General features: G+C 59.9%; 1 protein-coding gene across 1 annotated transcript; it reads right to left on the bottom strand.

Moving 5' to 3' along the window:
• Positions 1 to 1697: 1697 nt before the first annotated feature.
• Positions 1698 to 25996, bottom strand: PIAS4 (protein inhibitor of activated STAT 4). The gene is made up of 11 exons (XM_065873558.1): positions 25926 to 25996; positions 20481 to 20907; positions 9194 to 9278; positions 8445 to 8486; positions 8052 to 8142; positions 7811 to 7939; positions 7611 to 7716; positions 4924 to 4997; positions 4673 to 4833; positions 2518 to 2648; positions 1698 to 2196 (listed from the first exon to the last, which is right to left on the bottom strand). The coding sequence occupies exons 1-11, from the start codon at positions 25950 to 25952 to the stop codon at positions 1928 to 1930; spliced, it is 1542 nt and encodes a 513-aa protein (XP_065729630.1). The 5' UTR covers positions 25953 to 25996; the 3' UTR covers positions 1698 to 1927.
• Between the last annotated feature and the right edge of the window lie 364 nt (positions 25997 to 26360).

Here is a 26360-nt window from a genome sequence, read left to right on the forward strand (position 1 = left end):
GCCCCATCTCACATTCCCGCCGGCGAGCTCGAGGTCCTCACTTAATCCCCGTCCTCGCCGTCTAGCCGTCCTAGTGGGGGTGAGGGGTGAGGTGGCAGTTGTGACGTGCCTTTCCTTGTTGACTGATGATGTCGAGCATCTAAGGAGCTTATTGGCCATTTGTGTATCTTCTTGGCCACCCAGGGGGGCAGGGGCCATCCTGGGATTCAGTGGCTCAGTCTGAATTCCTTGCCCGGTCCAGGAGACACACACTGGACCTGGCAGTTCAAGGTGGAATCTTTCTCATTTGACCAAATGGTGTGACTTCTGAATCCGGAAGGCCATGCAGCACAAGGCCAGGAGAAGCGTGGATAGGGCACAGGTTTTGTCCTTTGCTCCCAGCCATGGCCCCGACGCACAGAGAAGTGGACGCTGCAGTAGCTTCACCTTGACTTTTTTATTTGCGTTTTTAAAAAACAATTAAATTAGAATACAAATATTAGAAAACAGCGGCCCTCGGCTGCCAGTGCAGACGGAGGGAGGGCTGAACCGCACAACCGAGTTTATACAGTAAAACTGAATTTGCCCTCGACCAGATTCATGTCCCTTTCTTCTTTAGACCTGAAATGATATTGCTTCCTGACTAGGAGAGTTCTGTTTATACAAAGAAAAAATATTCCGGGTCTTGGGGGTGAGGGCTGTGGCGGGGAAGAAAAGAAAAAGCAGAAAGAATGGCGGGCACAGGAGATCTGGAGAACCAGGTGTGGCCTCCGGGGGACAAGGGTGCTGGGCGGGGGGCCGGGCACCCAGCTGCGGGTCCCTGGAGGCGTCTGGGGCCGCTCTGGGCCCCCGTGGTCGCTGGATTGCCCCACCCCCCCACCGGCCAGGAGCCACCTGGGTCTGGGCAGGGAGCTGAGGCCCAGTCCTGTTGGAAGACAAGAGTGAGGCTCCCAGGGGAGCGGGTGCCGGGCAGGCCTCGTACCCGTCGGAAAACCCAAGAGCAAGGAGAGGGGGAAGGAACCGCCCAGAATGGAGAGGCCAGGGCAGGTCCTTGCCGACCCCTCGGAAGTGGCCACGCCCCCCTGCCCCGCTGAGGAGGGGGCTGGCGACGGCGGCGTCGGCGTCCGTGGACACCTGCGCTGTTCCGTAGGGAAGTTAACCTGAATTGGAGTTACCGAGGTAGCTGGCTAGAAAACTGAGACCCCCCCCCACGCCACACGGTGCCGCGCTCTGGGGCCCCCGCCTTCCGCCGGGGGTCCTGGCCACACGCCGGGTCTTCAAAATACCAAGTTATTGCACTTTCAAAAAATACAACACATCTGTGGCTAAACCCTCCCTGGCCCCCCCCCCGCCCCGCCCCCCACTGCCCGGCCCCGCCCCCCCCTCCATGGCTTCTTGGCTAAAAAAAAAAAAAAAACGCTCCCTGCTCCCGGCTCTCAGGAGAGGACACGCTTGCAGAGAGAGAGAAAGCAAAGGAACAGACGAACGTCAGAGTCGGGGGCTGCTGCCGGGGGAGAGGCTGTCCTCCCCGCATCCCCACCGCCCGGTCCCTCGCACCAGCTGGAATGGTCGTCCGGGGGGCGCGGCGACCTGGGCCCACCCGCCCTTCCCAGGGTTGGCTCTGACTTCGGGCTCCAACTCCGGCCAGGGAAGCGGCTGTGTGGGTGGCTTGTCTTGTTTTTAAGTTTGATTTTTGTTTTTTTTTTTTTTGACTTTTTTTTTTTTTTGTCGTTTTACTTTTTTTTTTTTTTTTAATCCTCCGATAGGAGAGTCCAGAGGTACAGGTGCCAGGAGCCAGGGAAAGGGGTGGAAAAACAAAATGAACAACAATAAAAAGAAAAAAAAAAAAAATCACTCCTCCCGCTGTGCCCGAGGCCCGCCTGCGCCCCTCTGCGTGGTGAGCACCAGGAAAGTCGAGTGTCCGGCTGGTCGCGGCGGTGGCCAGCGGTCAGCAGGCCGACACCAGGCCCTTCTGGAAGGGGCAGCGACGCTTGGGCCGGGGGCCATCCTCGTCCTCGTCCTCCTCGTCCTCGTCCTCGTCCTCGTCCTCCTCCGAGGACGACGAGCTGTCCAGCGTGAGGTCCACCACATCAGCTCCTGGCTTCCCGTTCTCCACGCCTCCCGCCGCGCTGCCCCCGCCGCCCGCGCCCCCAAGCGCGCTGCCACCCCCACCGTTGACGTTGGGGGTGGTTGGGAGCCCATTAGCATCCGAGGTGCCTGCGGAAGAGAGACAGGGACAGATGCTCAGGATGGCAGGTGACCCGCAGAGCAAGGAAATCAAGGCCGGCGAGGGGCGGGGACAGCCTTGCGCAGCAGCACACCTCGGAGGACGGAGGACGGAGCTCCCCCAAGCTCTGGATGAGGCCCGGCACACAGCAGGTGCTCACTAACCACCTCAGACGCCCCGCTCCAGGGGGATCAACTCCACCGGGACGGTCACGTTTCAGATAAAAAGGCCACGAGGTGGGATAGAGTCAAACTCAGCAATTGGCAAACTCCGGGAACAGAAACTCGGGCAAAGCCCGGCTGAGGCCTCACCAAGCACAAGGATGGGGCACTGGGGGCTGCAGCTGCGCTCCTTCTCGGCACGGATTGGGCACCACGAGCCGTCCACCAGGTACTCGATCTCATCGGCATCCTCGCACTCGCTCAGGATCTTGGAGAGGAGCCTGGGGGCGGGAGGAGGGCCTGCTGACTCCTGGGCCCCACCCTGCTCCCCTGGCTGGGGGTGGGATGCTCGCTGAGCCACTTCCTGCTCTCCAAAAGTGGCTTCAGGACAGCACTGGCCGCACCTGCTGACCTGAGGTTCGGGGCGGGGGCCCATGCCAGGCCGGGAGCAGGGACACACCAGAGCCCCCAGCGTTCATTCAGCATCAACACTGCACCTGCCTCCAGGTGACTCTGACCACCTCAGTCATGATCACACAGGAGGGAGGCCTTCTCCAGGACACCCTCTGTGGCAGACGGGGCCCCTCCCAGCCTCATCACCATAGTATGAATACAGCTCTGCCATAGTACGGCAGAGGGTCACCACAGTATGACTACAGCTCTGCCTGAAACATACTTTGCACCTGGAAAACTCCTACTCACCCTCCAAAGCCCTACTCTATGGCTCCTCTTCTCCAAGCAGAGCACAAGCAATAGGAATGTTTGTCTCTGGCTCGGTCCTCCCATCCCACACGTCCAGCTGGGAGTTCCCTGAAGGCAGGGTCTGGGATGGAGTCCTTTTGACCCCGAAGCCACCTAGCTAAGGGCCAGAAACCAAGTGGCAGGGCCTTGTGGAATAAATGTACGACCCAAGGACCCTTCCCCCAGGAAGCCTCCCTGGCTATACCCAGGCCGCATGGGCTGATGGAATGGCAGTCCATGTGGGGCACAGTCACACTACCCAGCCCCAGCCCCATCTGTCCCTAGAGCTGTCAGTTACCACCACCCGGGCCTGAGTGACCTGCTCTAGGCCTGTGGGGGGGAAGGCGGGCCCTGGGCTGCACAGCTGCCAGGCTGGGAACAGAGCTGCCATTCAGGCCCAGCCCTTGTGCCCGGCCCCAGGGGCCTCCTCACTCCACCCCAAGGCTGGACAGCGTTGGGGTGGCTGCTCAGCTCCTCCAGGGAGGGGACCCAGGCTCAGAGCTGGTCAGACTGGGTTTGAAGTCCTTGCCTGGCTACCTGTGAGCTGGGGGCCTGGGCTGGTGGCCACCCCTTCTGAATCTGTCTCCTCATCTGTAAGGAGAGGATGATCAAGGTCCACCTCCCTGGACGGCTGGGAAGGAGGGCTTCTGAGACCTCGAGCGCAGTGACCAGAGGGAGACGAGTGCCCGATCGTGGGGACAGTTCATACGTGGCCACTGCAGGTCAGGGCTACCCCCTCCCCCGTGGCACACACCGCAGCCGCGCCTCAGCCATTGTGTGTGGGCAGGGGCCATGCAGTCAGCGGTCTAGGGCTGCCCCATGGTCCGCTCCTGCCTGGGCCACCAGGTTCCCTACCCCAGCCCCGGCTCTGGGGACAGAAGTGGGTGTGGCTGGCGCCTGGCAGGAGCCAGTCAGTCAGGTGCTGGGCTCAGTTTCTGGAAACTTAAGACCAGAGCAAAGTTTCCCTTTTAGGGAGAATGGCCTTTTTCCCCTTGTCCCCCCTGCGGCATAGGGAGGGCCTGCTGGTTAGGCTCAGGGGACAGCCTGGCCGCACGCTGGTGTCACCTAGGAAAGGGCCCAACAGAAGGTGGTCAGCGTTCTGGGAAGACGTGCGTCCCCTTCACCTCCCTATGTGGAGGGCGTGACCAAGCCTTTGCTGAATGCCATTTGAGAAGCAGCTCCCCAAATTGTGCAATAGGGTGGAAGCTAGGGGTTCTCGGGTCCCTGTTTTACATGGGGGAGGAACAGACTCACAAAACGCAAGGTGACGTGGGGAGCAACAGTGGACCTCGTGGATCTGGAGCCCCACTTCTGAACCCTAAGCTACGCCATTGCCACACAAACAGCAAAGGCCCTGACAAGTCCCACAGGGCTGACACTCGCCTCCCTCTGTAGCCCAGGGCTTGCAGAGCTGCCACAGGGTGCTGCTGGGTAGCCCGGAGGCCCCAGGAGGCCTCAGAAGCTGCATGGCCCCTCTCCTCCTTCCAGAGGCCCAGACAGGCAAGGGGCCAAGCCCAGCACAGCCTGGCAGGCGGCGGGGCCCCCGTGCGCCCCAGCGACTCACCCATCGATGATGAGCTGGTCGTAGGGGGCTGGCTTGTCACACACCGGGCACATCCAGGTGGGCTTCTTCTCGTTCATCTGGAGGTAGAAGACGGCGTCGAAGCACTGCAGGTGTGCGCAGGTCTCCGCGCGGCAGGGCACCGACAGCCGCATCTTCACCAGCTGTGGGGGTGGGAGGTGATGGGTGTGAGCAGCCACGCAACGAGCACTGTCCACCCAGCCGCACCCACAAACCCGCGCGCCCCGACTCACCGGGCAGATGAGGGAGACCCGCACGCCAGTGGTGGCAATCTCACTGTCGGGGTCCAGGCGCAGCTTCTCTTTGACTGTGGGGAAGGGGCGGCCGGTGTCAGCGGGGCCGAGGGGCAGGTTTTCCCAGCAGCCAGAGATGCTCGGGAGGGCAGCAGTGAACACCCTCAGCACCCCTCGCCTCAGCTAGACACGGTGAGCACCCCCATATTCACCTCCTAGGACCATGAGGCACATGCTTTAGCTCCAGGACCCAGGACTACGAGGAGAATCTATGTTAAAAAAAAAGCCCTGGGCAGGGACTTCCCCTGGTGGCGCACTGGTTAAGAATCCGCCTGCCAGTGCAGGGGACACAGGTTCAAGCCCTGGTCCGGGAAGATCCCACGTGCCGCGGAGCAATTAAGCCCACGCGCCACAACTACTGAGCCTGCGCTCTAGAGCCCGCGAGCCATAACTACTGAGCCGTGTGCCACAACTACTGAAGCCCGTGTGCCTAGAGTCCATGCTCTGCAAAGAGAAGCCACCGCAATAAGAAGCCTGCGCACCGCAACGAAGAGTAGCCCCCCACTCTCCGCAACTAGAGAAAGCCTGCCCGCAGCAACGAAGACCCAAAGCAGCCAAAAAAAGAAAAAAAGCCCTCGGCAGCAGACATTTATTTTTGACAATAACCTGGGTGCACAACGAGGGGGGCCAGCCCCCCAACAAGACCACCCTTTTCTGGAAAGATCCAGGCAACAAAGAGCTGTCGTCGGCCACCTGCTGTGACTGTTAGCTCTGATGAAAACCGCCAGGACCTCCCGCACCACTCCAAGGGCTGGGACGTCCCAAGGCCAGGAGAGCCCCACCAGGGACCCTCAGAGGGCGGAGTGAGCCCACGAGCACAGCTCCCTTGCACTGTCCGAGTTTGCTTCTCTAACAGATCAGAAGACAGCGGGCACCCACCATAAAACCACGGCACGCTGAGCCCACGAGGTGGAGGAAAAAAGCCTGGAAGGAAACTGGCCCACTGCAGCCCTGGGGATGGGCCTGCAGGGGGCGCAGGGAGGCTGGCCAACCAACCTGAGAGGGGCAGCGGTTCAGCTCCATCCCCAGATGGCTCGGGACTATGCCCAGGCCCTGCAGAGTGGAGGGCACTCGTCTTGGATGATGGGACTGCCCTTCCCTCCTTGATACAACGCCTGCGTCCCCTCCTCCAGAGAGCCTTCCTTCGCCTCCCACACGGGGTTGAGGGTGACCTGCCAGCTTGTCCTCCCACCCCCTCAACACCCCTACTGTCCTCAGTCACCCTGTGGCTCCCATCTCTGGCTAACAGGTGCAGATAAATGGTAGACCCAGAGACCCTGGCCCCTCAAAAAGACCCTGGGCAGCTGAGGACGGGTGCAGTGCATATCATGCTTCAAAGCAGGGCCTCAGTCCTCCTCTACCTAATAGAGGGAGGGCACGCGCAGCAGGAAGGGTTCAAGTGAGACAGAGAACAGGACTTCCCAGCTGCAATCAGACAGCAACCCAGCAGGCACGATGCCCAGCCTGAGCCTGCTGTGGGAAGGAAGCTGGGGGCTTGCTTCAGAGGGGAGGCCCTGCCCACCCCAGCAGGGGCCCGGGCTTCCCATGAGCCGCGACATATGCTGCCGCGGCCCCTGCACTGCCCCAGGCCTTGGCTCCAGGCCGGTCACGGAGGAGTTAAGCCAGGCCTCCCCATGCCCGTCCCCACCCTGGGGCCCACGGGTGCCTGGATGAGCCCTGCCCAGCCCTGCGCCAATGCCTGAACCTGCCAAGCGGGCAGGTGTGGGGGTTGGGGATCGAAGAAAGGGCCATTTGAGCAAACAGGCAGGCGGCAGGGCAGGGTGCCTAGGCTGAGGTCCTGGGGTCACAGAGCCCTAACTCTGCTACACTGGCCTCAGTGTCCCCACTGGTCAGACTGGGACGTGGCCAGGCCCCACTGCTTGGATCCGCAGTGAGGATGGAGTCAGAAGGCACCCCGCAAGGGCCTCCAGGCGACCAGAGAGGGAACTCCTGAGCCCCCGCTGTGTGGTGGGCAGCCCCGGGGGCAGGACACAGGAAGGTTCTATCTGCCCGTCTGTGTGGCTCTTCTGGGGTTTTTTAATGCTCTGCGTATCCCCACCCCCTTTTTTTCTGGTTCTTAAAAGTACAAAAAAGAAAAAAAACCAATGGTCTCAGCATTCTGGGGCGGACCCTCTTCATCACGTGTGCCTCCAACTGGGAATCCATCCTCCACTCCCGCTGAGCGCTGGCCCCCGCCCCCTCCCGGTCCCACACAGCCGCCAGAAGCACCTGCCTGGAAAGCTGATCACCTGGGGTCTTCTCCCCACCCCCGCAAGCCCTCCAAGGCTCCTCGCCCACCAACCCCGGCTCTCCTTGCCCCATTCACGGAGCTCACTGGGGGGCTTTCGGCACACTGAGCCCATCCCTGCCTCAGGGCCTTTGCACTGATGGTTCGCTGCCTGGCTCCCCCTCCTCCTTCTGTATCCTCCAGAGACCTCCCAGAGCTCCCCAACCACCAGGGTGATGGCCAGACCCGGGGAGGTCCAGGTCCCCGACAGGCAACAAGCTCCTGAGGACCAGGCCTGTGCCTTGTGCCCAGCAAATTGGGTCAGCAGTGATGGAGCCATGGCCACCCCCAGGGACTGTGGGGAGCCCCACCCAGCAGTGCAGAAAGCCCCGGGGCTCACCCAGTGCCTTGCACAGCTCCGGGTGCTTGACCCCGATGGTCTTCAACCTCTGCAGCAGCTCCGAGGAGGTCAGTTGCCGCACCAAGTACAAGGCCACGGAGTAACTCTGGCGGTGGGGGAGGGGAGTCAGGGCTGCGCCAATGGAGGCAGGGTGGGTAGGGGAGGGAGGGCAGAGGGAGGGAGTTCCAGGGCCTGCTCACCTTGCCGTAGTTCCCCCAGGTGACGGTGATGCGGTTGGTGGCCGAGGACAGGTACATGAGGTGGGTGAGGTTAATGGGGCGGCACGGCCTCTTGGGTTCCACTCCTGGCTTGTTCGAGGGGTAGTAGCCCTGGAAGCAGACACCACAGCTGCGCCCATCACAAGGTGTTCCATGTGTCCCACCCACCCCACTCTGCACTCTCTGCCTCACTCCCCGCAGCAGATCTGGGGGGCCCACTCACCGGGACCGAGCAGTAGCTGTGGTTGACCTTCACGGCGATGTTGGGTGGGTACTGGTCTTCCTGAGGGCTGCTGGTGTCTGAATAGCAGATTCTGAAAGGACACCAGGGACCATAGGGCCACAGGCACCTCGGGCAGAGGAGGGCACGCTGGGAGGGGCGGGGAGGACAGATGGGGGGCGAGGGTGGAGGTGACAGGACCCATATCTGGCCTGAGTGGGGCTGCGTGCTGGTGTACCCACGGACAAGGCCAGACAGCAGAGGTGTGTTGGGGTGTGTGTGTGTGTGTGTGTGTGTGTGTGTGTCTCTCTCTCTCTCTCTCTCTCTCACAGGAAGGGAAGGTGGGCAAGGGTCGTGTCCCCACCCACCCCCGGGCCTGGGCACACCTGGGCTTACCTTAGGACGACCTGCACGGCCTTGACACCGGGCTGCAGTTCTCTGTGCGGGGGGAGGAGGGGAGGGTCAATAGCAGGACAGCACCCAGCAGCCACCTCTGACCCTTCACTGGGGGGACCAGCCAGACGGACTAACCCACTACTTCCTTCCCATGGCGACCGAAGGCCAAGGGTACTACCTAGAGCGTTCTCTCCTGACATTTACTCATGGGTGATTTGGGCAAATGACCGCCTCTCTCTGGAAAATGGGGGGCTGGTACGGGTAGTAAGAGGGTTGGTGGGTGTGGGCCTTGTGCCCGAGGAATGGCAACCCTAATGGTGACTTCTATCTCAGCTGGAGATTGAAGGCCTCAGAGAGCAGAGTCAGAGCCCTGCAACCAGCCTGCATCCCTCATCTGCTCACCGGGTGCAGCTCTGCCCCCAGGGGACACTGGGGATGTCTGGGGACATCTGTGGTGGCCACGACTGGGGTGCTCCTGGCGTCAAGGGGGTAGGGGCAGGGATGCTGCTCCACACTCCACAGAGAACGTGCCCCGACCCTGATGTCCGGAGCAGTGAGGGGGGGACCCTGTTAAAGGGGGACGATTGGCCCACCTTGGGGCTGTGGGTCAAAGGTGGTGAGAACGCGCGGGCCATGAGCACGGGGTGGGGGCCACCCTTCCCGCCATGCTGAGCCCAGGGTCTGCTGCGGGCCTGGCGAAGGCTGCCCTGGGCTGCCACAGAGGCGGGCAGGGGGCGGGCACAGCGCACCTGGAGTTCCGGATCAGCTCCACCTGTCTGGGCGTCAAGGCAAAGATGCACGGGCTCTCCTGAAGCTTCTCGTTATTCTGTGGAACTGGAGACAAATCTGGGGTCAGGGTCACGTCTGTTCCCTGGCGAGGGCACCGACCACAGTCATTCCTACAGGCCTGGCCCTCTTCAGACTGGGAAGTAGGAAACGGGAAGCTGAGCCCCACCCAGGTGGGATGTATTTGGGGGATCCTGCCCCTTCCTGGGTAAGGAGAACCACAGCCCATGGTTCAGGGAGCACTCACGTCCCCCCATGTCCCCCACTGAGGGCCACTCGGGGAGCAGCAGCCTCTTCAGCCCTCTGGGACTCAGGCATCTACTCAAGAGGACCGAGAACTGCTCGGCGGGTGCAGAAGAGCTTTGCTGGGCCAGCAGGATGCAGCACACCAGGCCGCGTGCCCTCGGGCCAGCCACTTTATCCAGGTCTGTGAGACGCCAGTAACAACTCTGTCCCCAACTCCCAGGGCTGTTCCGGGCATCTGGTGAGCCATGTACCCAACCATGCAGCACTCAGCCCAGGCCCCGCACGTAATGAGTTCTCAGCACGGCACTGCCAGAGGGAATGGGGACAAGTTGAACAAGGTCCTGCCTCTGGCACTCACGGGTTGGCCAAGGAGATACGGAAGTGAAACGGCAGTGAACCTCCAAGTGCACAAAATAAGAGTCACAGAGCAGCCTGGCCTGGCTCACAGCGGGAGGTGTGAGGAGGGCAGCAGGGACAGCACAGAGCCCTGCTCGCCATCATGGAGCACTGGGTGCAGAAGTCGGGAGAGAGTCTGCCGGGCATGGAGACCTTGGCAGTGAAGAGCTGGCTCTTCACTCTCAGTCATAACTGTACTGAGAACCCCAGGTGAGATCAGAAAGCACTCTGAACTGAACGAGAAAATACAATACTCCAAAACTTGTGAGAGGCAGCTAAAGCAGTTGTGAGAGGGAAAGCTATAGCTTTAAATGCTTCTATTAAAAAAGAATGAAAAGTGTTTGAAATGAATGATGTATGCTTCCTCCACAAGAAGCTAGAAAAAGAAGCCCAAACTAAAAGCCAAAGCCATTAGAAGGGAGAAAATTAAAGATAAAGATGGAAGTCAATGAACCAAAAAGCCAACAACAGAGAAAACCAACAAAGCCAAAGTTCTTTGATACATACCTAGCTAGACTGAATGATAAGATCGTGAGAACAGAAACTATCATGAATGAAAGGTGGACATCAGTACAGATCCTAAAGCCTTCAATAGGGGGCTGTAACTTCATGCCAATGAATTTGAAAATTTAGATGAAATGAACAAACTCTTCCAAAGATGCCAACTATCAAAACTGGCACCAAAACATATAGAAAGTTTGAAAAGCTTTTTATCAGTTAAAAAAACTGAACTCATAATTAAAAACCTTTCCACAAAGGAAACTGCAGGTCCAGCTTGGTGGATTCAATCAGATGTTTAAGGAAGAAACCATATAAGCTTTATATAAACTCTTCCAGGGAGTCCCCTGGTGGCCTAGTGGTTAGGATTCTGGGCTTTCACTACTGGGGCCCAGGTTCAATCCCCGGTCAGGGAACTGAGATCCTGCAAGATGTGCGGCATGGCCAAAAACAAATAAATAAATAAACTCTTCCAGAAACTAGAGGAGGAAGGACACGTCTCAACTCATTTTCTTTCCCCCCACCCCGGTACGCGGGCCTCTCACTGTTGTGGCCTCTCCCGTTGCAGAGCACAGGCTCCAGACGCGCAGGCTCAGCGGCCATGGCTCACGGGCCCAGCCGCTCCATGGCATGTGGGATCTTCCCGGACCGGGGCACGAACCCGTGTCCCCTGCATCAGCAGGCAGACTCTCAACCGCTGTGCCACCAGGGAAGCCCCTCAACTCATTTTAATGAGGCCAGCATAACCCTGCTTCCAAAACCTGACAAAAATGCATCAAGAAAGGAAAAACATAGCTGAATATCCCTCATGAACGTGGATGTAAAAAATCCTTAACAAAATTTTAGCAAACAGCCAGGGCCCCTGGGATCTGGCACTGGAATGCAAGATTGGGTGAAAACCTCCACACGTCCACTTAAAGTGGCTAAAATGACAAGACCAACAATTCCAAGTGTTGACAAGGACCTGGAGCAACCAGGACTCTCTGCTGGGGGTAGGGGTGGTTGTAACATGGTACAGACACTTTGGAAAACCGTTGGGCAATGACTAGTAAAGTTAAACATACACTTACCCTGTAACCAGCAATCTGCTGGTAGCTATTTCCCAATTAAATGGAAGTATGTCTACAAAAAGACCTGTGCAAGAACGCCTGGCTAATTTATTCCTGGCAGCTCTAAACTGGAAACAACCCAAGTGCCCCACAACGGAAGAACAAATGGACAAGCTGTGGTACATTCATACAGTAAAGCTTGTACTCCATGCATCGACACGAACGAATCTGAAGCCCCAAAGCTGAGCCAAAGAAGGCAGACACAGAGAAGTACATGCTGCGTGTGCATTATACCACCTTCCTGAACAGGCAAAACTAATCTATGGTGATAGAACTCAGAAGAGAGGCGGCCTCTGGGGGTCGGGGGAAGGCAAGGACTGCCTGGGAGGGGGGCCCCTTGGGAACTTAACGGTGATGGAAATGTTCTGTATTTGGTGGCATTGGGGTTACTCGGTCACATGCATTCTCTAAAACTCAAGTTACGCACTAAATATCTGTGGATTTCGTTGTATGTAAACTATACCTCAATGTTTAAAATTTTAAAACTACACTGAGAAGTGGTGATCATTCTGTAACAAATAAAAATATCAAGTCACTGTGTTGTACCCGGAATTAATATTGGATTGTAAGCAATCATACTTCAACTTAAAAATAAATTTGATGAAGCCAAAAAAAAAACCAAAACCAAAACCAAAAAAAAGTCCCTACCAAAACTAAACAAGGGACTTCCCTGGCAGTCCAGTGGTTAAGCCTCCGTGCTCCCAATGCAGGGGGTCCGGGTTCGATCCCTGGTCAGGGAACTAGACCCCGGATGCCGCAACTAAGAGTCCACATGACGCAACAAAGATCCTGTGTGCTGAACTAAGACCTGGCGCAGCAAAAAGGAAGATCGGCTCCAGGCTCCATGTGGAGGAATACTATGCTCCCACGAACACAGGGAGTCACGAATTAAGCAGCTCTTTGTGCTCCGACAGAGACTAATCCCCAAGATGGTTTTAAGTGGAAAGAGCAGGTGCAGAGCAGTGTGTACCTCAGGCTGCTACTTGTGTAACCAAAACCAAGGAGGGGGTCTGTGCAAGAGCCGCCTCTGGGGGGCGGTGCCAGAAGTGGCCACTACCGCAGCCCTGGAGCCGGGAGAGGTAAGGCGTCTGCTCTTTTTATACTACAAACCCTTTAGGACAACGGTGGGCAAACTGTCCCTACAAAGGGCTGGAGTGTAAATATTTTCAGCTCGGCAAGCCACACTGTTTCCTGCCTCTACGTCCCCACTCTGCCTTGTACCATGAAAGCGGCCAGTGAGGGCGAGCACACGCCTGCCTGGCGCGGCCCGGGTTGGGGGCTGACAATAGGGAGCCCTGGGGCTGGGCCCAGGCCTGGTCGGCCACCCCTGCTTCACAACCTTCTGAATTCCAAAGCGCAGCCTCGGGTAGGCTATTTAAAAAGCAAACACAATTTGAATTTAAAAGCAGCTCGGGCTCAGAAACCAGAGCTCCCAGGCCGGGGTTCATACCCTAGCTCTGCTCAGCCACGCCCCCATCCCCACCCAAGCCTGTGCGCCCTCCACACAAGGGACCAGTTTCTCGGGTTCACAGTGCCGGGCCGGAGCTGGCGCTCAGGAAGAGGTGGCTGCTGAAACCGCCACGCTGCTGCCGCCAGTTCCTGCTCGTTGTGGAGGGAGGGCTGGTCCCTCCGGAGACCCGGTTGGGGCCCTTGAGAAGGGCCGGCTAACTGGAGGGCTGGGGTGAACGTAGGCTACCTGCAGATGCGCCCATACCTGCCCGAAGAGCCCCGGGCAATTATTTAGGGGGGAGGGGGTCTCACAACATCTGAGCTGGGCCTCCAAGCCTGGGGGGGGGCATGTCAAAAATACTCACCCCCCCAAAAAAATACTCCCCACACCACAGAGTCCCCTGGGAGGCAGGGGAGGGGACGGTGCACCGCCAGCCAAGGAGCTCTTCCTGCAGAAACCGCGAGAGGCGTTGCCGTAGAACAGGCTGCGGAGTCCCTTTCCCGGAAGGACTCCTATTTCTAGGTGAGCCTGCTGCAGAGGCAGGGGATGCATTCCGAATCCGATTTTCTGCTGTGCCATCAGCCTGGGGCGGCCGACTGTTCCCCCAGAAGCCAAGTGGCCGGTGGGAGGCCAGCTGCCAGCTCAGCTGGGACACAGCGGGCAGGGGTCCCCCAAACCCGGACCTGGGCCATCTACCACCAGTGGCAGCCCCACCCTTCCAGCTTTCAGGGCTGAGATTCGGGCGGAGTCCGTGACCCTCACCCTCACCCCCACTATCAGCTCCTTGGCCAATCCCGTTGTTGAGGATTTCCGAACGCGCCCAGGGAGGTCCCTTCGCCCCCAGTGCTCATCTGATCAGTAGGAAGACCCCTTGCGGTCTCCTGGCTCCCCCCAGCTCTGGGCTTCGGGGGAAGCTCTGTCCCCAGCCCTGGTAGCCTTGATTTCACCGCAGCCACCCTGGGCGCCTCCTTGTGCTCCCCACCTGCCAAGAAACATACCTCGGGGCCTTTGCACTCGCCATCTCCTCTTCCAGAACATTCCTCCCCCAACCATCTACACAGCCCTGGTGTGTTTTAAGCCTGTGCAAATGCCACTGGAATGAAGCCTTCCCCGAGTGCTTGTATCTAAAAACTGCACCCTCCACCCCAACCCACCAGCGACACGGGCACTCCCAACCTCCTTCCAGGCTCCATTTTTCTCCCAAACCCTCACCTCCTAAGAATTAACACAATTTTCCCATGTCTTTGGTTCATCGTGGACACAGAACCAAAACTACCTCTCCTGTCACCCATGCTGCACAGCAGGGTGGCCATGGGGGTCCCCCACCAGGCGGCTTGGCGGCTGGGATGAGGTACACGCCCTCCCAGCCCCAAGCACACCCAAAGGCCTCAGCCTCAATGCCTCTCCGGGACTAAAGGGAGACCACTGCCCCAAGGTCCTCAGGGAGCTGGAATCCCAGGAGGAGCCAGTGGACCAGGGACTCAGCCCACAGGCTCAATCCGAGACCCCGAAAGAGGGCCTGGCTACACGCAGGCGGCTGCCAGGCAGCCTTGCAACTGTCACCAGGGACGAGTATTTAATGACCTCAGCAGTGCTCACCACATACTGGGTGGGGGGCGGGGTATTCTGACAAACCCAGAAGTCAGGACACACCACACATCCGAGGTTGCACACGCAGACAGAAGGCAGCAGCGGCAAGAACCAGCGTGTGACTTCATCGCTGTTAACCAGTGTGTTCTATGATGAACACATATTTTTACAAAATGTTTAAATAGAAAGAAAAGGACATTTTAAGAATTCGATCGGGGGACTTCTGGTGGCGCGGTGGTTAAGATTCTGTGTTCCCAATGCAGGGGGCCAGGGTTCGGTCCCTGGTCAGGGACTATATCCCACATACACGCTGCAACTACGAGTATGCATGCCGCAACTCAGGAGCCCCTGCCTGCCGCAACTGAGACCCGGCGCAACCAAATAAATAAATAAAAAATAATTTTTTTCTAATTTAAAAAAATAAGAGAATTTGATCAGCAGGGACTTCCTCCCATTGGCCTGAAGCCTTCGGCGGGCAGCTCCTGCCCCTGGGCCCCCGAGGCCCCCTCCTCCCAGGCTGGAGGCCTGGCCCCAGTGGTGATGGCGGGGGCGTCCTGGAGGAGGCAGGAAAACAGGTGCCCCAGGCTGGGCGCAGGGGCCTCACAACAGGAGTGGGCGGACGGGTACAAGCCCCAAATAAGGGCTCTGGGTTCGAATCCCAGCTCCTCCACTCACGGGGCGAGGAACCCGGACTTCCTGCTCTTGGGTTATGGGAGGAACAAGCACTGAAGGAATGACTCAATGTCTTTCTCACTGCAGCCTTCAGGCTGCTCCTCATCTCCAAGACTTTGCTCACCTACCTCCACCTCACTCTGTCCTCTGGATGCAGTGGGAACAAGCCAGTTCAGGCGATCAACAATGCCAGGGCTGGGAGCAAGGCCCCAGAGGAGGAGAGAGTGGTAAGGAGGTGAGGGAGATGAGCTGTAGATCAGGCGATGATGGGGTAGGGAGGGCCATGTGGGTGTCTGGGGAAGAGTGTGACAGACAGAAGGAACAGCACATGCAAAGTCCTGGGCAGGGACCAAGCCCGGAGTGCTGGAGAAAGCTGGAGCAGAGTAAGCAAGGGTTAGGGTTAGGGTTAGGCCAGGCGAGAGAGAGAGAGAGAGAGAGAGAGAGAGAGAGAGAGAGAGAGAGAGAGAGAGAGAGAGAGAGAGACAGAGAGAGAGGAGAGAGAGAGAGAGAGAGAGAGAGAGAGAGAGAGAGAGAGAGAGAGAGAGAGAGAGAGAGAGAGAGAGAGAGAGAGAGAGAGAGAGAGAGAGAGAGAGAGAGAGAGGAGAGAGAGAGAGAGAGAGAGAGAGAGAAGAAGAAAGAGAGAGAGAGAGAGAGAGAGAGAGAGAGAGAGAGAGAGAGAGAGACAGAGAGAGAAGGAGAGAGAGAGAGAGAGAGAGAGAAGAGAGAGGAGGTGAGGGGGAGGGAGGAGGAACGTTACCAGCCTGCTATTCTAAAAGCTTCAAAAAAATTTTTTAAATTAAGAAAAATAAAAGCTTCCTCTGGCTGCTGGGGGTAAAGTGTGTGGGGAAGACACCAGGAAGGAGGTTGGGCAGATTAAAGCCAGGGGCGGGCACAAAGTCGGGGGATCACAGCAGGTGGAGGTGAGCCACCTCTGGCAGGACTTGGGGTGGGCTGGAGGCCTCACCTGGGACAACCTACACGCCCACCTGAGGGTCCCCTCACAGGTAATGCTGGGTGCTCCCCAAGGCACCCACCTGCTGCAGAGCTGATGGAGCCCCTCCCACCACCATGGGCAGGGGAGGCCCAGCCAGCCCAGTGGGTCAGGCCACCTGCCCCTGGATGCTACAGACAGCCCATGGGCCTGGTGGGTACCACGCTGGGCTGTGGGGCGGCAGGCAGGCCTGCCGCAGGGGTATTATCCACCTCACAAAGGACGCGAAAGAACAAGACCTGGGAAGCCCTCAGGACAGCCCAGTCGGCCACCACCGTTCCCCATGCCCCACCGATCTTGGTTTTTCTGGCCTCTGCCACCCACGTCCAGGCCACTCTCCCTTCCCCAGCCTGCGGCACACCACACTCTGGTCACAATGGCCTCCATTCATGAGCTCTCTCACCACCGGGCCTCTGCCTGGAACACACTCACCCACCCACCCCCTTTGTCCGGCTTGATTGCTACTTATCCCTTGGGTCTCAATGGGATTGTGACCTCCTCCAGGAAGGTTTCCTGACTGCCACCTCCCCACAAATGCACAATAAGGGGCTCCTGGTACTGACAGCGCCCTGCCCCCCCCCCCCCCCCCCGCCCCGGGGGAACCCTGCACTCCCTGACCGGAGCATTCCTCGCCCGTCACCGTTTAATCACCTCTAGGGCACCTTCCTGGCAAAACTCGCCAGGCCAGGGACCCCACTACCTTGCTTGGGCAATACGAGCCAAAGGGCTCGGAGCCTGAATGAGGGACGTATTGATACACTGGCCCTGCCCAGTGGGGACAGGGCTCGACCAGTGGCTCTCCACCAGCGTCAGCGCCGACTACGTCCTGGAGCATAAGGAGAACTGGGGGGCAGCTTGCTCACCCTGCTGGGCCACGGGAGTGGTCCCAGCCCGCAAGGCGCTGGCCACAGGACGCCGGGAGCCTCGGGGAGCAGCGGTGGGACAGGTCGCATCTCCTTCCTTCTGCCCGTGGTGAGTCTCATGATGGTACCTCGTCTCCCCCACGCTCCCTGGCCCTGAGGTCTGGGCCTCCCAGAGCGGACACTCAGCCTCTGCCTGCTGACACCCCAAGTGGCCAGGCTTAGGGGATCCTCCGGCCATAAGAGGGTTGAGCCCCAAGCAGCAGTGCTGGACCCGAGACTGCATCCCCGGTCCCTCTGAGTTCTGCTGTGGGTGAGCAGCAAGTGCCTCTGCCCCCGGGGTGCCTGGCCCAGATGGCTGGGCTCCCTGTTCTGAGAAGAGGCCTGAGGTCCAGAACCTTCATGTGGTTCAGTACCAGGGCTTTCCCATAGGGAAGCAAGGTGCCAATGGCGCAGAGAGGGGGTCAGAGGAGGGAAGATGGCTGAGCACGCGGCCCGAGTCCCTTCCCTCAGGATGCCGTGTGACCTTGGGCTAGTCTCCTGACCTTTCTGGGTGCCAACCCCCAGGCCCCGCTGGAGTGGATCATCTTTCTCCCAAGGTCCTTCCAGCTCCCTGTCTGTGGCTCTATTATTCCCCTCCCCTCCCCCAACCAGAACATTCCCCTCCACGTGATTTATGTCTCCTGTCTGCCTGGCGCGGTCTCCATCCCAGAGCCTGCCTGCGGCTCTTCCGGGGAAATAGGACCAGACTGTTTGGGCCTCGTTTTGGTCAGCAGGGCATGACCAGGGGGGAGGGGGAGGGGAAGCTGGCTAGAGCCTCCTGAGGTGGCTCCTGGCAATGCCAGTGCTGCAGAACTCCCTGTGGGGAGGCGCCCAGGGTGAGGGGTGGGCGGACAGAACTGCCGGTGCTGGAACAGCAGGGACCAGATGGCTTCAGGGCCACCACCAGCGCTCGATGAGGCCTCCCCCAGGAACCCGGGCAGCCCCCGGGGAGTCCCTGAGGAGATGGGAGTCTCAGGAAAAGGGTACATCCTGGGAGAGGGGCAGGGGAGTGGGTGGGAGCAAAGGCAGGGTGGGGTTGGCCTCTTTGTTCTGAGCCAAGAGCAAAGTGATTCCTGGTGTAGACAGGGGAGCAGACTCTCCCGGAGATCAGGTGACTGGGGTCCCTGGGGGCTCAGGGCAAAGTGATGCATTGTGGGGCGGGAATGGTTGCATGTTTGCAGGCAGGAAGGAAGCCCATGGTCCAGGCAGGGGAGGGAGGCTGCCGGCCCTGAGTTCAAAGTCACCTCCAGTCCCAGGCCCCCGCCCAGCGCCAAGGCCGCCTTGTAGTCTCCCAAGCCCACCTTGCAGCCTCCCTGATATAAAGATCGTGCTCGAGTCCTTAGGAAGGAGTCTGAATCTTCAGCTCGACCTCCAGAACCAGCCAGCCAGCCAGGCCTGAGACTCCAAAGCCTGCAGGCGGGGTGGGAGGTCTGGGGAGGTTGGGAGGGGGCAGGGGGATGGGTCCTGGCATCTAGAGAGAGGTTGCGGGAGCAGAGACAGGGAAGGTCATCTTGGAGAAACTCGGGAAGGGGCCCTGGGTCCCCAGTGCTGCCACGTCACCCCCACGATAGGTGCTGGTGAGCCAACCTGCCTCCCACCTGGGGGCTGGCGAGAAACCCCTCCTGGGGTCAGAGAGAAGGCAGGGGAGGGCGGAGCCCCAGGCCAGAGTGTGGGGCCTCAGACCCCAGGGCCAGGAGCACTTGAAGCGCGTTCCTCCACCTCCTACAGCCTCACCTGGAGCCACAGGCCCTCAGAGAGAGCCGCCATCCCTCCCCCACCCCCCACCCGGGGCAGGACAGAGGGGGCCAGTAGGAGCACCCGGGGCTGGAGCTAAAGCCTGTGTGCAGACAAGGGCCCCCTGGACGATCAAGGCAGGCTGCTGGGTCAGCACGGTTGGGAGGGACTGAGCCGCGTGGCCAAGGGCACGGTGGGTGGGGGCGTGGAGGGACCGTGACCTCGGCCACAGCACACAGGGACCGACTCACAACCAGGGCCTACTGTGACGGGCGGCAGGACCCACAGCGTGGGTAGGCTGGGGGCACCCCGAGGCTCTGAACAAGGGGTGCTAGAAGTGAACCTCCACAAGGGTGGGGGGCTCTGTCTGCTCCCTGCTGCACCCCCTGATGGCTGCCCACCCAGCAGGTGCTCAGGTATATGCTGTGTGACTGGGTGGGTGATGAGTCGCAGGAGGGGTCTCCAGGAACACTCAGGCACCTGGTAAAACCTGAGGGGTGACAGGAGCCCCACCGCATTCCACTCGCTCTCTGGAGCCCTGGAGGCCCAGGAAGCTGTGGCTGGTTGGTGTCCTGGCCCCAGAGCTCAGGGCAGCATCTGAGGCTGAGTCCAGGCTGACACCCCCTCCCAGCCCTGTCATCAGGGTGGGAGGGGGCTGCTACAGGCCTGATACACAGCAGGCCTGTCCCTCAGTCAACGTAAGGGACAAAGAAACGAGGACAAGGTTCCCCAGCATCATCTCCTCCATCCGCGCGGCACCCCGCCTCTCAGAGGCACACCTGGCCATGTGCTGACGGGCCGGCCTGTATTGACAGGCCTGAACCTGCTGACCGAGGTCACTCCCGCAGGCTACCTACTAGGAAACAGCCTTCCGCAGGGGGCGGGAGGGAAGGTCGAACCTCCAGCCCCTTCGCCACCAGGAGTAAGACCACAGAAGCCAGCCTTGCGGGTGGCCTCCAGTGCCCCCGCCTCCTGGTGGTCCAGCATGGTGGAGCCCTCGCCCACGTTGCACCATGGTTGGTTCCTCTGACCAGTGGAATGTGGCAGAAGCGAAGATATGCCACTTCCAAGCTGAGGCTGCGAGAGAGCCCTCAGCTTCCAGTGGGGTCATGCACTCACACAGGTGCACATGCTTTCTCTCTCCCTCTTTCCACCGCAGCCCCCCCTGCCCCAATCATGGTTCCGGGGGAAGCAAGCCACCACACCATGCTGGGAGGACACTCAATCAGCCCCCAGAGGCCCAGGCGGCAAGAAGTGGGGTTTCCAGCCAGCAGCTGGCAACCACGTGAGTAAGCGCCCTGCCCCCAGCCCCAGTCAAGCCTACTGATTAGGCAGCCCCCCAGCCGACAGGTGGACTGTGACCCCCCTAAGCGACCCCAAGCCAGAACCACCCAGCCAGGCCGTTCCCGAGTTCTGACCTTCAGAAACTGAGGTGTCGGCTGTTTCGAGCCACTGGGATCTGGGGTAACTTGTTACATGGCAACAGGTTACTAATTCAAGGACCCCAAGGTGGCCCCTGTGCTTCCTGGGAGGGACAAGCCCCCCTCAGCCCCTCGGCCCTTGCTGCTCCCCAGAAAATGCTCTGGGTTGGCTGCTTGGCTGGCCTTGGGCGCTGGAAGAACTCAGAAGGTGGGGCCACCCCCAGGGGCGGCGGGGACTCACCCAACTCGGTGGGCTTCAGCAATTCATCCAACATGTTAAAGAAGGGCAACTTCACCAGGCGCACTTCTGGCTTGAGGGTCTTGGCAGGCAACCGTCCGAGTCCGTTTAAGTACTTCCCGTAGAGCACGGGGTAGTCAATGTTGGGGCCCGTGAGGGGAGTCCTGGGCACCGAGCTGGCCCGGTCGTAGGTGGAGTGCATGGTCAGGGGGTCCAAGGGCCGGTGGGGCTGCGGCACGGGCTCCGAGCTCTTCTTGGCGTAGCGTGTCTCGTAGAGCTCCTTGATCTTCTTGAACAGCTCGGGACTACAGTCAAACTGGACCAGCTGGAGAGCCCGGGTGACAAGTTCGTGTTTAAGTCCGCTCTTACTCCGGCCGACAAAACCCAGGAGCATCTGAAGATCAGAGACTCGGAAACTCATCACCATGTTCTGGGGAAGAGCAACCACAAACACACAGGTTCAGAGGGACACGCTGCCAGGGTGAGGGACTGCCTGGGCCAGCTGGGGGGACAGTGAAGTGAGACCCTGCTAGCAGCTGGCTGGCCTGGGGCCCCCAGGAGGAGGCGGCGGCAGCTTCTGCCCCAGTCCCACCGGCCAGGCTTGGTCCCACCTCCAGGCAGCTCAGGCTGCCACCTTGCCCTCCCCTGAGGGGCCCCCTCCCCGCTCAGCCCTGCTCCCGTCCTCCCCCTCCAACCTTCCTCAGCATCACCAACGCAGCAAAAGCTCGTCTGACTGACCCCCCCCACCCCCAGCTGCTTCTATTTTAGGTCCTCTTTTCCCATCTTCAAGCCTGAAAGCATCCCCAGGGCAGGAACTGGGAATCTTGCTTCTCCATAAACAGCCTCAGTCGCTCTCCAGCTGAGAACACTGATGGCCTCTCTGACCCTAGGCCTCTTCGTCAGGGAGGACGGCGGGTCCACCTCATCGGGATGTGGGAAGGACCAGATGAAGCGATGCACGTAAAGCAGAGTGAGCGCTCAACCAAGGTCGGCCACAAACACATTTTCCCTTTGGTCTGGAGCACGGTAGCCACCGCTTGCTTAGTACTGACTCACCTGCCGGGAACTGAGCTGGGCGTGTGACTATGCACTTAACTGTGATCCTTCAAACACCCCTACCAGGCTGGGGTGAGCTCCAGTTACAGACAAGATCCAAACCATACTCTGAAGCTGGGGTGGCTCCTCTCTACCAGGCTGCCCCAGCACCGACTTATTTCAGCTGAGCGCTGCCGAGGCTGTCAAAGCGTCTGCTGGTCCCCCCCACAGGCGTCCTCCCCTTGGTGCTGTGGACACTGGGGCCATCCCGGGCACGGTGGGGTGTGGAGCAGCATCCCTAGCCCCACGCACTCGATGCCAGAGCTCCCCCAAACCCCAGTCGTGACGACCACAAACGTCCCACAGACATCACCAAATGTCCCCTGGGGGGCAGGATCAGCCCCAACAGAGGAGCGCGGGGATCCAGCAGCCACAGAGGCTATGAACTGACCCGTGGCAAAGTGATGACTGGCCACTATTACCTGGCAGGGCCCCTCCAACGAAATCAGACCAAATACAAGAGAGCAGTGGAGCCCAGTGTTTTCTGTGGGACTGGCCGGCAGTGGCCTGCCCTCCGTGACCCTCTGGGCTCCCCGATAAGCTACATAAGCAAAGCATCCCGTGACCCTCTGGGCTCCCCGATAAGCTACATAAGCAAAGCATCCCGGAGGGATGGGCCAGCGGGGTATGGGGGCCACCCGTGCCAAACCCTGAAGCTGACCTGTGATGAGTGAAATGTGGTGGGAAAAAGACACTTTGGGGGGGGATGGAGAAAGAGAAAGTACAAGCGATGACAGTGGACATGGAAAGCTGGTGAGCCTGGGACAGGACAGCACCCAAAGAAACCAATAAATCACTTAAACTCAACTAGAAAGAGTCTGATGGTCAGAGGTGGGCGGGACCCCCTGCCAGGCTGGTTACGTGCCACAAGGCGCTGCTGTTTCCGGGCTGTCAAAGAGTGAGCTGTGGAATCTGATGGTGGCTCCAGGAGTCAGGAGCCCTAGGTTCAAGCCCAGACCCTGCCCTAGGTTTCCAGATGACCCTGGGTCTGCTGTCAGGCTTCTCTGCATTTTGGACAAGATGGGAACTCTAACGTTCTTTCCAGCTGTACGGCGCCAGGCTCCTGCTGATGGCAGAGGGGTCTGACGGGCCCAACATGACACAGACAAAGGTGCGGGGAGGCCCCATCCTGCCTGCAAAGCTTAGAGGGGGAGGCTTTTCCTGCTGCAGGGTCTTTCTCCTACTCCTGCACTGCAGACGGAGAGCGCCCACCAATGCCAAGCACAAGGGCCTTCATGGTCACTAATCTCACAAGGACTGGTGCCCATTACACAGGTGAGAAAACTGAGGCTCTGAGAGGCAAGCAGCTGGCCCAAGGCCTCCCCGTGCATCCGTGGCAGGGCTAGCGGTATTTGGACTCGGGGCCATCGGGCTCCTGAGGCTGCTTACTTCCACTCACACCCAGCTGCCTGGGAGCCCCTCACTCCCCAGCACACCCGCTGCTTGGGGGCCTAGCAGTCTGCTGGCCCTCCAAGAGTCTGAACACTTTTGAAAACAAAGAGGCTTCGCCTCCCTCGGCCTGACTTCCTACCTTGAACAGAGAAGAAAGGCTTGCAGACAAGATGTTTCTTCTGGAAGAGCCCCAAGGCGCTCCAGGGGAGAGGCAATGTCATATGGAAGCTGACCGCCCACCATGGAGCCAAAGGCAGGTGGGCCTGGCCTTTCGGAGTCTGACCACAGCACATCTTCCTGCCCCTGGGAGCCCCTGCCCCTACCTACCCCTTCCACCAGGTTGGGGCCATCCGGAGCCGCCTCATGCACGCACATCCCGGGGCACACCCCTTGAGCTGCCATATGTTCATGACTCGGATTTCTCAGCAGCTGCCACCACCGAGGAGCCTGCCCTTGACACTGGAAGGGAGGGGGGGCCGCGCAAGCAGGGTGCAAACGTTCAGGAAGAAGCCCCAAGTGCTGCGCAGACCACTTCCTGCCGTGGATTCATCCTGACCTGCCTGCCCCTCAGATCTGTGTTTATAAACAGCGCCAGGCCCCAACGGCTTCCAGAGCCTCAACTCTGGGCTCCTTCGGAGCCGTGTGGAGAAACAGCAGCTGCGCTGAACTTAACAGGGCTGCCTCTCCAGGAACTAAGAGCTCCGTGCAGAATGCTACACACCCTCTCAGGGAGTTCCCAGACCACTCCCCACCCCCACCCCCACCTCCAAGCCCCTCCCAGGGGCCTCAGGTTGAGAGTCTCAGATTTCCAAGCTTATCAACAAGCCCCTCGCTCTCCCCTCGGACCAGCCCATTCTGCACCCCAAAAGACAAAGTCTCCTGCTCTCGCTACAAAAGGCTGGGAAAGCACCTAAAAGAGGGAGACATTTCAATGACAGGTAGGCACTCCACAGTGACAGCAAGGGACTGAAGGAGAAAGAAGGCTCCCTAGGATGGGAGCAGGCTGGGCTCACGAGGCTCATGTTTTAGAGCACTTGAAAAAGGGTCAACTTGATCTAATTGGGGAGGGGGGCCCCAGCCACTGGAAGGTGAAGTAGAGTTCATCAGATCATATTTCAAGGCCCTGGATGATATAAGAGTTCAGATCCTACTCTCTGGCTGGAGTGGGGGCGGGCACCCAGAGCCACAGCCCCACAGCAGCCCGAGGAGGTTAAATTTCAGGGCTCCAGGGGACTTCAGGCCGCAGGTTGTTGCCTTGGGCTGGCAGAGTTCAGACCTCTGCATCTCTAGGGCAAGTCTCAATTTCTCAAAACTCCGGAGAGGGGTAGCCATGTGTGTGATGCAGGTATATGGAGAGGGCACTCAGGGGTGAATGGAGCTAATACTCTATAATCACAGAACCCTGAGGGCCGCATTTCAGATCCCAGTGGGAAGGGAAGGGAGATGTAAGGAGAGGGAGGAGCAAGAGAAAGAAAACATTTACAGGTCAGGACCCTGGGGAGGGGAGAGCAGCAGGGGGAGGGGGCGGTGCCTCGGTCCTGCAAGGTCCGGTCCCCCACCTCCCTGGGATCAGCGGCCTTGAGTAAACTTCTCCGGGAAGAACCCTAGCCTAGTCAGGGGCAAGGGTTCTGGAGCCTCACCTCGGGGAGGCATCTGGGAGAAGATACATCCCCGGGAGAGGGATGCTCCCAGCTTAGTCCCAAGAGGATTAAAAGGGGCCCCAAGCTTGAAGAGGTGGCATCTATGGGATGTGGAATGTGGACCCCAAACAGGAATACGGGGGAGAAAGACTAGAAACTAACCACCAGCGTCCCACAGCGCCGGGAGCCCCCAGCTGTCCCGTCACGTGATCGCCCTCCTAAATACCCTACCCTGCAACCAGCCAGGGACTCTCCAAGGACCGACGTAAGAGACCGGCAAAAAGAGAGGGGTGCCTCAGATGCCAGAGCTGGGGTGCATAAACAGATCTAAAGCAGGGGTTCTGGGGGCTGTGTGGGAAGGGAGTGTGATCTGAGCAGTAGACTCACGATGGGGTAGAGTATAAGGGAAGCAGACAAGGTTTGGAAATGGGAGTCTGATCCTGCGAGTGTGGGGTCCAGAGACCCCAGGAACAGTCCAAAGCAGCACAGATGCTGTCCTGAGGGTAAAGAGGGAGGAGGAAGGCAGAGCCCAAGACCCAAGGCTGAGAGGAGAGTTATTAGGAAGGCGCCGACACAGGGGCCAGGGCTCAGTCCCATTGGGGAGGGCAAGCTGTTATCGTCGCGCGCACTCCGGGGTGAAGAGGGTGTCGGGAGGGGGGCGGGGCTCTGGGACCAGAGCGGGAGCTGAATATTGGCTCCAAACCCTAGCCTGGGGTAGAGACCCCAAGAGACACACTGTGTTTGGGGGCAGTTCAGGACCCCAGCTCATCACCCCGGATGGTGGAAACGGTGGCAGAAAAGTCAGGGGAGCCTTCTGGGCAGGAGTCGCCAACCCCAGCCTGGTCAGCTAGGCGAGGAGGCTGAGACCCAGATGTAACCAGCCCACTGTACCATGGGGGGCTGGGAGGCGCAGACACTCCCCCAGGCCAAAGAGCGCCGAACTCGAGGAGTGGACGAGCAGTCCAGTCAGTCATGCTGTCCGGGGGGACTGTACCTCAAGCTGGGAGGCGCGGCCCTGTGCCCATTCTTAGGAAGGTCCAGACCCCAACCGCTTGAGCTGGAGGTAGGAGAACCCAACCTCCCACCTGGGGGCCGAACCCCTGGCGCGAAAACTGGGGTGAGGTTTGGGGGGCCCCGCCCCCGGCCTCCCCGCGCCCCGCCCGCAACCGGAGCCCCGGGGCCAGGGGCTGGCGAGGGAGCCGGACGCCGAGCCGCAGGCGGGCCGCACTGTGGGGCCCCGAGCGGAAGGCGCAGACTTCGGCCGGCCGCCCGGCCCCCGCCCCCCCGCCCGCCCTGGCCGGCGCTGCCGCCGCTCACTCACTTTGGCCTCCACCAGCTCCGCCGCCATCTTGGCCACCAGCGTCCCCCGCGCCGGGAGCCCCCAGCCGTCTCGTCACGTGATCACCCTCCACTCGCGGGCGGGGCCGCCACCGCGGCCAATTAGCACCCGCGCTCCCTCCTCCCCGGGGCGCGCGCGACCGCGCACTGCGCAGGCGCGCGCGGCCACCGCCCGGGCCTCGGGCCAATCAGGGCGGCCCGACACCGCCCCCCCCCCTTCGCTCGCGGCGACCACGCCCACCCCTGGCCGCGTCTGGCTTCTTAAAGGGGCACGAGCCCGGCATAGGTGGGGGTGGGTGCTGAGTCCTGTCTGGGAAGGGAGTAGACAGCGGAGGCGACAACAATGCAGCCAGGTGCCGCGGCCCCCGGCGCGAGGCGGCCTCCAGGTGCGTGACTGGGCGCCCGGCGACGTGGGGGG

This window comes from Phocoena phocoena, chromosome 3, assembly GCF_963924675.1.
Source record: "Phocoena phocoena chromosome 3, mPhoPho1.1, whole genome shotgun sequence".
In the NCBI taxonomy this organism is placed as follows: Eukaryota; Metazoa; Chordata; class Mammalia; order Artiodactyla; family Phocoenidae; genus Phocoena; species Phocoena phocoena.